The 12,083-nt window shown below is 43.7% G+C and overlaps 1 protein-coding gene across 2 annotated transcripts in view; it reads left to right on the top strand.

Annotated features, from left to right (window-relative positions):
- The first annotated feature begins 318 nt into the window (after positions 1–318).
- LOC121573995 (coronin-1C-A) overlaps positions 319–12,083 on the top strand; it is a 54,498-nt gene continuing 42,733 nt past the window's right edge. The window contains exon 1 of one of the 2 annotated variants that reach the window (XM_041886458.2): positions 319–1,103. In XM_041886458.2, coding sequence (XP_041742392.1) covers positions 413–1,103 — 691 coding nt within the window. In that variant the 5' untranslated portion in view covers positions 319–412. Of the gene's footprint in view, positions 1,104–2,067; positions 2,199–12,083 lie in introns of those variants that run through there. The other variant, XM_041886468.2, reaches the window with a different exon arrangement.

Raw genomic sequence — 12,083 nt, 5'->3', positions numbered from 1 at the left:
CTCTGCATGTGCAACAGAGAGACCCCATGGAGCTGAAACTAACACTAAGCCCTGCCATGAGGAGGTTCATTCACAAAGCCTGACAAAGAGTAACCAGGCAGGGAAAACTGCTCAGGACTCTACAGATATCATCTGTCCACCAGCTCCACCTCTAGAGACTGGATCTGTCACTGATAGAGAAGCGGGAATGTCATCACCATTGGATGAGGCTGACTGTAAGGCTTCCGAGCAGTACTCTGCAACAACAGCTGCCTCACCCCAAAATGAGGGGAAGACAATGGAAAATACTCCCCCAGCTGAAACCCGGTCACCAGAGACCTCACAGACAAGTCTGCCTGTTGAAGGCAGGCCCTCCACTAGGAGTGAGGTCATCACAGAAAAACCTGCCTCTTCCTCAGTGTCTGATGAGCTCATGACTGAGTCTACTGAGTCTCCATCCTGCAACAAAGAGGATGATCAAACCACAGAGCCCCTGCCTTTACACAACATAGATGAATCACCCAGCACTATCACTGTCACTGAGATTCCTCCACCAAAACCAGAAAATACCACTGCGGGGAAAACAACACCCAGTCTATGCACCTCAGAGGCCTTGCATTCTGAGTCTATGGAGGAGGCTAAGACCATGAAGGACCCTCCTCAAATAACACACATCCCAGTTGTAGTGATAGAGACTGCCTCAGCCTCGGTAGGAACTGGGATGGCTCTATCAGAAGAGAGTATGGATAATCAGAGCAAAGATGAGAAGCTTCAGTCTCAAGATGTGACTTTAAAAATAGAGCCTGTGTCACAGCAAGTTACAGAGAGCACCACTGCAGTCCACTCTGACGAAAAGTCTACCCAGCACAAGGACCAAACTGTCTCAGAGAGCGACAAACAACAGGATACTCCTAAATCGAGGCCTGTCTCTGAACTTATAAAGGAGAATATTCTACTACAAGAAAAGCTGAAGCATCCGGATTTGACAAAGTCATTGGAAGCAAAACCTGATGGAGTTTCGGAGCAAGCCCAGTCTGTGAAGGTGGCTCAAATTTTGGCGGCTTTTGACTCCCCCAAGAAATCCCCAGAGAAGGCACTGGAGAGGAAACCATCTGTGAGAAAAGGTAGGAGCTTTACAAGTTATCATCTGAAATGTGCATTATGTGACAGCCTACTGTAAGTGGGGATTAATTAAAGATAACAGGGCACCATGTGCATGAATCAGAAACTAGTATATTTGAATAATTTGTATGCTGAAAGTATTTGGTAATCACAGGCTTTTCTGTTTTAACTTAGTTATGTGATTTATCCCAATCACCTCCAAATCTACCTTCATCTAGTGGGCCTAAGCAACAAGGCTCAGGGAAAACATTTGGTGGCTGATAGGGCAGATGCAGCCGCTATTTGTATTACAGTTGTAGAATGTGGCTTATTCCACTACATGTGAATTTGTAAAATGATGCCATCTTGTGGCAAGCAGAATAAACAAATTCCTGAGGTAGATTTTGTTCTCAATTCATGTTCTATTTAATCTATTAGCTAAAATACCTCTAAACAACATTTGTCAACAGCTTTAGAGGAGGCGGTTATAGCAACACACTACAGTACACTGCCCTCTTGCCTTTAACTGAGTCTGGATGATATTTGCATATGTACAGTCAGAATATATTTTCGGCCTACCTCTGCTGGCCCTGGGACATGACTTTTTATAAGGGACAGTGCACCAACCACTCCCATGTCTTCAAGTTGTACACATCTGTTATTAGAAGAAATAGAGGGGGATTATGTCAGTGGTTATTGCTCTTCAAATTTCAGATTTTCCAGGCGTTCACATTTATGACATTGTAATAATATACAGTAGATGTGTTATTATATAGAAAAAACTATTGGATTTCCTTTTTATGTTATTCATTATAACACACTATGTATCATCACATTAACAATTACATATTGGAGGCATGTGTCTTGCTCTCTGACCCAGCTCTAACGGTGATTGTGATTGGTGGCCTTGGCTGCTGCTCATCTATTCCAAACATGCCTGGTCAAGCAATAACTGAGACGGGGAATGGAGATAGGGGAGGGCGTTGCGTCCGGTGCAGCAGTGACAGAGGAAAAGAGAGCGCAAGCGAGTTGTCAGCGGTGGATTCAATTGGATAAACGTCGACAGTCCTATTTTAGATAATTCAGCAGTCAGGGATATTTGTACTTTGATCTGGAAGGTAAGTCTTGTTGCTTTATCTTTACTAATATTGTACACACAGTTAGCGACATTCCGACTTGGTTATTGTATTAAACTGTGCCGTCTGTGCTTTAGTAAGCGAGGCACAACTTGCTTGAATTCAATGAGGAAAGCTACAGCCAATTAGTTAGTTACCTAGCTAAGTTAGGTAGCTAACTAGCTACCTTTTTTTTGCCTCTAATACTTATGATATCCATTAGCTGACTAGCTAACCACCATGCGGATGAATGGCCAGTCCAGCAGCAGCCAGTTGGGGTGGGGTATTATTCCACGACAATGTAATCGTATCTGATGAACCGAACTAACCTGTGGTTCCAGCTAAAAAGAAGAGGATGGGGTTATGTAATTTAGCCTCAAACTGAACAAAAGTAGATAATATTAGGTAACTAGCTAGTTAGTTAACTGGGAACTATTGATTCAGACAGCTGAGCTTCATTCATCTTTCAGCTTTACAATGTCAGCTGGGTGATGATGTTTGCAACAACTCAAATTCCCTGACAAAAGCACATCTTGTCACCACAGCACATCTGTGCTACTACTGGCACAGCTATGTTTCAAACATCGATTGGATTAAATTAATTGTATAAAAATATATTCTAGTGTGACCATAAAGACGTTATGCGTCCCCCTTTGTATCTAACATCGCCCATAAACATTTCGGTATGGCTTTGCTCTCTAACCGAGGTGATGGGTCACCGTGAATGGACCTGTATAATGCCAACCTACTTAAAGCTGTCACTGTGGCTTGGCTAGATGTATTAAACAGCCATAGCTTTGATCAGCCTTTACACTTTTCAGGCTGTTAAAAAATAGCATTTAACCTTGATTTTACTTGATGGGTTTTGGTTTTCAGACCAAAAGGATTAGCCTATTATTAGCCTCGATCACCCCCCAGAACTATTTGCATAGAATTGTGTTTGCATAAGCAGCTTGGGAGTTCCCTTCCATTGGAGAGTGAGTGAGTGAGTCGTTGTGGGTGCAGGTCATAGCTAGTTGTCAGTCTGACCAGAGGGGCACATGTTAACACCACAGTCATGTTTGGTCTGGATGTCAGGACACATCACCCTCTGGCAGTCAGGTTGGCTGGCCACTCAGACAGCACCACTGTTAACTCAGAAGTCACCCCCTGCCTCCCATGGCTCGGCTGGGAGAGGAAGTGGGTCAGAATGCAGAGGGAAATTAAGCGTGAGATGCAAGGAAGTGTTAGGCTACAGAGGATGCAGCGAGATGGAGTGGGGTTTGGCGATGGTGAGTCCTCGCAACCCCCCTCCAACCGCATTTGTATAAATGGATTCCAAGATGAAGGTCCTTAGGAAATTCAGGGGAACACAACAAGAACGTGCACATTTTCAGGTAGCATTTCTGCCTGATGGTAACTCTGATTGCATACCTCAGTTCATGTCTCACATTCTTGAGTTTGTGTCAGGTCCTGTCTGTGCAAGGTGGTGCTATCTGAGGCCACATCACCAAAGTGAAGGATGTATGTCTTCTCCTGAGACTCCTCTACAGGGAAATAAAATTATGCAACTTTAAATTGGATTTTGATAATGATTTGGAGTAGGCCTACACACCAGCAACTGGTTTATTCAACCAATTATTTTCTGCCCAGTGGAGGTATCGAGAAACCATCACACAAACTTGCACATGTGCTCTGAGTTCTTGCTGGTTGTATCACACCCAGTTCTTGCTGGTATTATCACACCCAACACCATTAGTCTCTTTTTTTTATTAGGGCTAGTAGGCACTAGTACCCTTGGTGCTGGAAACATGACCCATCGTGGAAAGGTGTTCGTGTCTTGCCAACAGTATCCACCTCTCCTCATTTTTGGGAAGCCAAGTGTAATGGTATTTTGGCCAGCCGCATTTCCTTTGCCCTGTTTTGTGTTTGTGCTCCCAAACCTGCTCTGAAGTTTCAGCAGTTACAAACCAACGTGATTTCTTCCCGTCATTTTTTCCCCACCCACGGCTCACATCTGGTGAAATGGGCCATGGCTGGCTGGACGACGGCTCAGTGTGGGAGGAGGACCTGACTGACCATGTCAGAACGAGGGTGAGATTGTTTGTGACAGACAGACATAGGACTGCACAGGCCTAGTTGAGGTTGAGACCAAGATGTCATGTGATGTGTGTCGTCTGTCTGTCTGTAGATGCAACTCATTTGGGAAGTGGCCAGGAGCATGCACTGATCTGATGAGCACACCATTCAACATGATTTCTCTGGCAGTGGATTCATCTGGTCAATAATTATTTTTTCATCACAACTATCGCACACACTTTTTGTTTAGACTTTCCCATTTAGTGGGTTTTATTGTCTTGGTGGATATAAAACAACAGAACCTCTCACCTTAAACTCCTGTGCTGTGTGTCCTAAGTTGTCTGCCTAAAGCCTGTCCTGATTTAAGTAGCTTTATAGGGTTGGGGGAGTGGGCTTTCTCAAGTCTTGGAATTAAGTTGGATAAGTACACGTGTAGACGAAGGTCCTCCTTTGAGACAGTTGACATTTTATTCTTATAGTTTAGGCTAGTCCCTGGTAAGGTTCTGTATCAGATCCTGACCTTCCAGTTTAAGAACAAGGTGAAATAGTGAATGCTGCTGTACCTCATCCTCATTGGACATTTGATGTGCCGTTTGAATGTTGTTGAAATGTCTGGTCTGGTTCGTCTGAGCAAGATAGATAGATGGATAAATACAGTGCCTTCGGAGAGTATTCAGACCCCATGACTTTTTCCACATTTTGTTACGTTACAGCCTTATTCTAAAATGGATTAAATAACAGAAAATCCTCAGCAATCTACACACAATCCCCCATAATGACAGTGAAAACAGGTTGAATGGGAGAAACTCCCCAAATACAGGTGTGCCAAGCTTGTAGCGTCATACACAGGAATACTCAAGGCTGTAATCGCTGCCAAAGGTGCTTCAACAAAGTACTGAGTAAAGGCTCTGAATAATTATAAAAAACAGTTTTTGCTTTGTCATTATGGGGTATTGTGCGTAGATTGAGGGGGAAAAAACAATTTAATCAATTTTAGAAGAAGGCTGTAACGTAACAAAATTTGGAAAAAGTCAAGGTCTGAATACTTTTCCCGAATGCACTGTAGATGGATGAATAGGGAAATAAGTGGATCAGTTCCAGTGGATTGTCTTGTTACACTGACTGTCTGTATTTTGGAGGATACAGTCTTCTTGGCCCTTGAGCGCGTAGTCCCAAGTTTGTAAAACAATACAACATTCCATTGAACTGTGCTGCTGACATTGTGCCCTCGTGGTATTTTACAAAGAGCAGAGCACAGACCACATGGTCACCCAGGAACAGAGAGGGGTGAAAAAACAGCACCTTATCTCATTGTTGAGAAAAGCAGTGGAATGTAGCTGGAATTTGATTACAATGGTACACTGTGGATTTGGTTACAGGAAGGGGATTTAGGTGGCGTCTCTATGCGTTCTGAGTGACAAAAGGCAAAGTCTGCCCAGTGCATGGAGAGCATTGAGGCGACAGTACAGAAAGAAAAGCCTTGGGACAACATAGATGCCAGACACTGGGGGGGAGGGAAAGGGGGCCTCCACTCCAGAGTGGTGGTTTGTGTTGATGGGCTATGGAGTTAATCAGTGGCAAGTTATGTAGGGCTACTTCATGTGCACACACTAAGGTTGAATATTTTACATACAGTGGGGAGAATAAGTATTTGATACACTGCTGATTTTGCAGGTTTTCCTACTTACAAAGCATGTAGAGGTCTGTAATTTTTATCATAGGTACACTTCAACTGTGAGAGGCGGAATCTAAAACAAAAATCCAGATAATCACATTGTATGATTTTTAAGTAATTAATTTGCATTTTATTGCATGACATAAGTATTTGATACATCAGAAAAGCAGAACTTAATATTTGGTACAGAAACCTTTGTTTGCAATTACAGACATCATACGTTTCCTGTAGGTCTTGACCAGGTTTGCACACACTGCATCAGGGATTTTGGCCCACTCCTCCATACAGACCTTCTCCAGATCCTTCAGGTTTCGGGGCTGTCGCTGGGCAATACGGACTTTCAGCTCCCTCCAAAGATTTTCTATTGGGTTCAGGTCTGGAGACTGGCTAGACCACTCCAGGACCTTGAAATGCTTCTTATGGAGCCACTCCTTAGTTGCCCTGGCTGTGTGTTTCGGGTCGTTGTCATGCTGGAAGACCCAGCCACGACCCATCTTCAATGCTCTTACTGAGGGAAGGAGGTTGTTGGCCAAGATCTCGCGATACATGGCCCCATCCATCCTCCCCTCAATACGGTGCAGTCGTCCTGTCCCCTTTGCAGAAAAGCATCCCCAAAGAATTATGTTTCCACCTCCATGCTTCACGGTTGGGATGGTGTTCTTGGGGTTGTACTCATCCTTCTTCTTCCTCCAAACATGGCGAGTGGAGTTTAGACCAAAAAGCTATATTTTTGTCTCATCAGACCACATGACCTTCTCCCATTCCTCCTCTGGTTCATCCAGATGGTCATTGGCAAACTTCAGACAGGCCTGGACATGCGCTGGCTTGAGCAGGGGGACCTTGCGTGCGCTGCAGGATTTTAATCCATGACGCCGTACTGTGTTACTAATGGTTTTCTTTGAGACTGTGGTCCCAGCTCTCTTCAGGTCATTGACCAGGTCCTGCCGTGTAGTTCTGGGCTGATCCCTCACCTTCCTCATGATCATTGATGCCCCACGAGGTGAGATCTTGCATGGAGCCCCAGACCGAGGGTGATTGACCGTCATCTTGAACTTCTTCCATTTTCTAATAATTGCGCCAACAGTTGTTGCCTTCTCACCAAGCTGCTTGCCTATTGTCCTGTAGCCCATCCCAGCCTTGTGCAGGTCTACAATTTTATCTCTGATGTCCTTACACAGCTCTCTGGTCTTGGCCATTTTGGAGAGGTTGGAGTCTGTTTGATTGAGTGTGTGGACAGGTGTCTTTTATACAGGTAACAAGTTCAAACAGGTGCAGTTAATACAGGTAATGAGTGGAGAACAGGAGGGTTCTTAAAGAAAAACTAACAGGTCTGTGAGAGCCGGAATTCTTTCTGGTTGGTAGGTGATCAAATACTTATGTCATGCAATAAAATGCTAATTAATTACTTAAAAATCATACAATGTGATTTTCTGGATTTCAGACCTCTACATGCTTTGTAAGTAGGAAAACCTGCAAAATCGGCAGTGTATCAAATACTTGTTCTCCCCACTGTATGTTCCATCCTGAGAAAAATCACTGTTCTCCTAGGCAACCCGGTATTTCCCACCCAAACCAGAAGTGTTATTTTAAAGCATATAAATGTGTCTGGATTTGATTAGAGCTTTGATCAGCGTGAAAATTCAAGCCTGATGCTACCTGAGCCTTATGGGCCATACATTAAGCTAGAGATATCAGTTTCTTGCATGGGCTGGTCTCAATCCGCCGATATCGCCCTTCCGTATCTGCGGTGGAAGGTGGCAGAGCTAGAGCGGTGTTTGTCAGACCATGAGACATCCCGAAAATCGGTCTTCTCACAAAAACATTTGTGTAGCGACCGACCGGTTTGGCCTATAAGAATAGTATGACCACTGCAATGAAAGATGACTCTCACGAACACGATGGTGTTCTCTGTTTTGCTCTAGGATGCTCACAAGACTTGTCTGAAGTTGGTACAGCCTCTTTTGCCAACTTCTGTCTGTAGCGTCCGAACGGTTTGGGCTACACACTAATATCTGTGGAAAGCTGAGACTCTCACGAACACGATGGTATTCTCCGTTGTGCTCTAGGACAGGGTATCTCAAACTCGGTCCTGGGGCCCCTCCTGGGTGCACGTTTTGGGGTTTTGCCCTAGCACTACACGGCTGATTCAAATAATCAAAGCTTGATGATGAGTTGGTTATTTGAATCAGCTGTGTAGTGCTAGGACAATAACCAAAACGTATACCCATGGGTGGGCTCCAGGACCGAGTTCGGGAAACCCTGCTCTAGGACGCCCACAAGCCTCACAATACTTGTCTGAAGGTCCCTGGTACCAGTTTTTTTTATATGGAAGTGTATATATGGAGATAGTTTAGTACCTAAAATAATGGGATAATTAAATGTAAAATAAAATAGTTTCCTGATCTTTCTTGTATCTCTCAGAGGACAGACACTTCAGAACCAACTTCTTGTAGATTTTTTTTGGAGGGGGACTATCTGTTGGTCCATGCAGTGAATCTGTTATTCAATATGTTTGTATGGGTCCCCCAAAATGTTTTTCATCAAATAATTGTTTACAATTTTATACTTCAAGGGAACTTACAATTACAAATCCAATAGCTAATTGATCCTTGGTATGACCTTAAAACAATTCCATATAGCTTAGTAGAACCCCCGCTTAGACAGGGCTTAGACTCTTATGGGTTAAAGCAACGATATTCAAGTGATGCGGGCAGTTTGGCTACCTAGTGAACTTCATCCTGTCAGTTGAGGAAGCAAAACCTAATATCTGTCAACAAAAGATGCTCTCTCTGCTCAACTTTGTAAATCATCAGTGTCCTCGGGGGCAAATGGCTTTCAATTTACAAAATTACCAAATGGGACATCTTTCATAACTTGGAAAGCACAGACACACAAGTGCTGGTTAAATTCTGACATGTCTGGTGTTTGTAAAACATGGTCAGTGCTCCTTTTCTTCACCTGTTTCTCTGTGCTATTTTATTGGCCACATTTGGAGAAACAATCTTATTTTCAAGTTTTTCTCTCTTTGAGAGTTTAAATCATAGTACCAAGGTGTGGTGTGAATATAGCCTAATGATTGAACAGATTCCGATTTGCTGCTATGTGTTATTCTTATGAAGTGGTGCCATCATGTTTGATAATTTCCTAATTCTCTTTCCTTGGCTGACTATACCCCTCCCCTTCTCCACATAGGGGAGTGTGTTGGTTGTCATTAGTTACCGCAGCCACAAAGTCATAAACCCCGCCTATTTCTACAATTTATCTTCTTAAAATCTGATTTTAAACCTAACCTTAACCACACTACTAATCTTATGCCTAATCCTAAAACCAAAAAGCACGTTTTTGTTTTCAGGAATTGTTATGATTTAGCCTATTTGGACTTTGTGGCTGTGGTAACTAGTGGGAACAGTGTGTTTGTTTGGATTTCCTGGTCAAATCTCACTGAGCTCCCTGCAGTGAGCTATGAAATGGAGTGCTTGATAGCATCAGCACCTGTCTGGTTCCCTAGTAACCACTCTAGTGAGCGGATGGTTAAATGCATTATTTTAAAAAGTCAATTCTATTTGGATTGACATTGTTCACCTTGGCTTTGGTTGACCACCTGCCCATTCTCCATGTACTAGGATTAGCCCCTCCCTTCTTTTAAATTATTAGTGGCTTTCACAGAGACAGGGAGAAGGAGATACACGATGGGACTTTAAAGTGGAGGACATGCTGACCTGATCTGTCGGTGGGTGGAGGGATTGGGATCAGACAGGATACAGCCCTTCCTCATCATTTTCCTGGCTCTTTGTCTGTGTACGATATCCCTTTTACTCAGGATGATTCAGATTGATCAGTGAACTAACCTTTTCCCCCAGATTGATACTATGTTTTCTATTTCCTTGTTTGTATTGTTTTGCAGTGATCCTTGTGGTGCATTGTCAGGGTGGGGCAGTATTACAGTGTGGCAGCCTTCTCATTGACAAACCAGTTTTGGCACTGATAGTCGTAGACAGAATGGGATGGCCATGCTGTAGTAGGCCTAATTGTGATGCATGAACATAACCATGTATAGTGTTAGATTGTCTTCAGCTGAAAGGGAAATAAAAGAAGGCATTCTGTCTCTCTTCGGGCAACTACGAGCTCTCGCTCTCCTCTTTTTTTCACTCTTCGCCTCTCTTTTCAGTAACTGCTTCCCAGCCTTATGTCAGAGCATAACAATGTGCCTTGGTTTAATAAAAGGCAGCAGTCCCCACTCCCCAGCACTCCGCTTCGACTGTTTGGTGGAGAGGAGACCTCTAACCTTCTGTGCTCTCAAGGAAAGTGGGAATGGGCTGAATTCTTCTGTTATCACTGATTACTTCACATGCTGTGCTCAGTCTCGCTCTCTCTCTCTGTCTCGTCATTCTCTTCACTGGTTGTGCTATAATGCACTTTGTGTGGCACTGACACAGGACAGGAGGCCTGCGTGGCCAACTTATAGATACAGTGGGGAGAACAAGTATTTGATATACTGCCGATTTTGCAGGTTTTCCTACTTACAAAGCATGTAGAGGTCTGTAATTTTTATCATAGGTACACTTCAACTGTGAGAGACGTAATCTAAAACGAAAATCCCGAAAATCACTTTTGTATGATTTTTAAGTAATTATTTTGCATTTTATTGCATGAGATAAGTATTTGATCACCTACCAACCAGTAAGAATTCCGGCTCCCACAGACCTGTTAGTTTTTCTTTAAGAAGCCCTCCTGTTCTCCACTCATTACCTGTACTAGCTGCATCTGTTTGAACTCGTTACCAGTATAAAGACACCTGTCCACACACTCAATCAAACAGACTCCAACCTCTCCACAATGGCCAAGACCAGAGAGCTGTGTAAGGACATCAGGGATAAAATTGTAGACCTGCACAAGGCTGGGATGGGCTACAGGACAATAGGCAAGCAGCTTGGTGAGAAGGCAACAACTGTTGGCGCAATTATTAGAAAATGGAAGAAGTTCAAGATGATGGTCAATATTATAATAATAATAATAATAATAATAATATAATATGCCATTTAGCAGATGCTTTTATCCAAAGCGACTTACAGTCATGCGTGCATACATTTTTTGTGTATGGGTGGTCCCGGGGATCGAACCCACTACCTTGGCGTTACAAGCGCCGTGCTCTACCAGCTGAGCTACAGAGGACCACGATATCAATCATCCTTGGTCTGGGGCTCCATGCAAGATCTCACCTCGTGGGGCATCAATGATCATGAGGAAGGTGAGGGATCAGCCCAGAACTACAAGGCAGGACCTGGTCAATGACCTGAAGAGAGCTGGGACCACAGTCTCAAAGAAAACCATTAGTAACACACTACGCCGTCATGGATTAAAATCCTGCAGCGCACGCAAGGTCCCCCTGCTCAAGCCAGCGAATGTCCAGGCCCGTCTGAAGTTTGCCAATGACCATCTGGATGATCCAGAGGAGGAATGGGAGAAGGTCATGTGGTCTGATGAGACAAAAATTGAGCTTTTTGGTCTAAATTCCACTCGCCGTGTTTGGAGGAAGAAGAAGAATGAGTACAACCCCAAGAACACCATCCCAACCGTGAAGCATGGAGGTGGAAACATCATTCTTTTGGGATGCTTTTCTGCAAAGGGGACAGGACGACTGCACCGTATTGAGTAAGAGCATTGAAGATGGGTCGTGGCTGGATCTTCCAGCATGACAACGACCCGAAACACACAGCCAGGGCAACTAAGGAGTGGCTCCGTACGAAGCATCTCAAGGTCCTGGAGTGGCCTAGCCAGTCTCCAGACCTGAACCCAATAGAAAATCTTTGGAGGGAGCTGAAAGTCCGTATTGCCCAGCGACAGCCCCGAAACCTGAAGGATCTGGAGAAGGTCTGTATGGAGGAGTGGGCCAAAATCCAAGCTGCAGTGTGTGCAAACCTGGTCAAGACCTACAGGAAACGTATGATCTCTGTAATTGCAAACAAAGGTTTCTGTACCAAATATTAAGTTCTGCTTTTCTGATGTATCAAATCCTTATGTCATGCAATAAAATGCAAATTAATTACTTAAAAATCATACAATGTGATTTTCTGGATTTTTGCTTTAGATTCCATCTCTCACAGTTGAAGTGTACCTATGATAAAAATTACAGACCTCTACATGCTTTGTAAGTA

This window comes from Coregonus clupeaformis, chromosome 18 (genome assembly GCF_020615455.1).
Source record: "Coregonus clupeaformis isolate EN_2021a chromosome 18, ASM2061545v1, whole genome shotgun sequence".
Taxonomy (NCBI): domain Eukaryota; kingdom Metazoa; phylum Chordata; class Actinopteri; order Salmoniformes; family Salmonidae; genus Coregonus; species Coregonus clupeaformis.
This window is presented reverse-complemented; position numbering and strand designations above follow the sequence as displayed.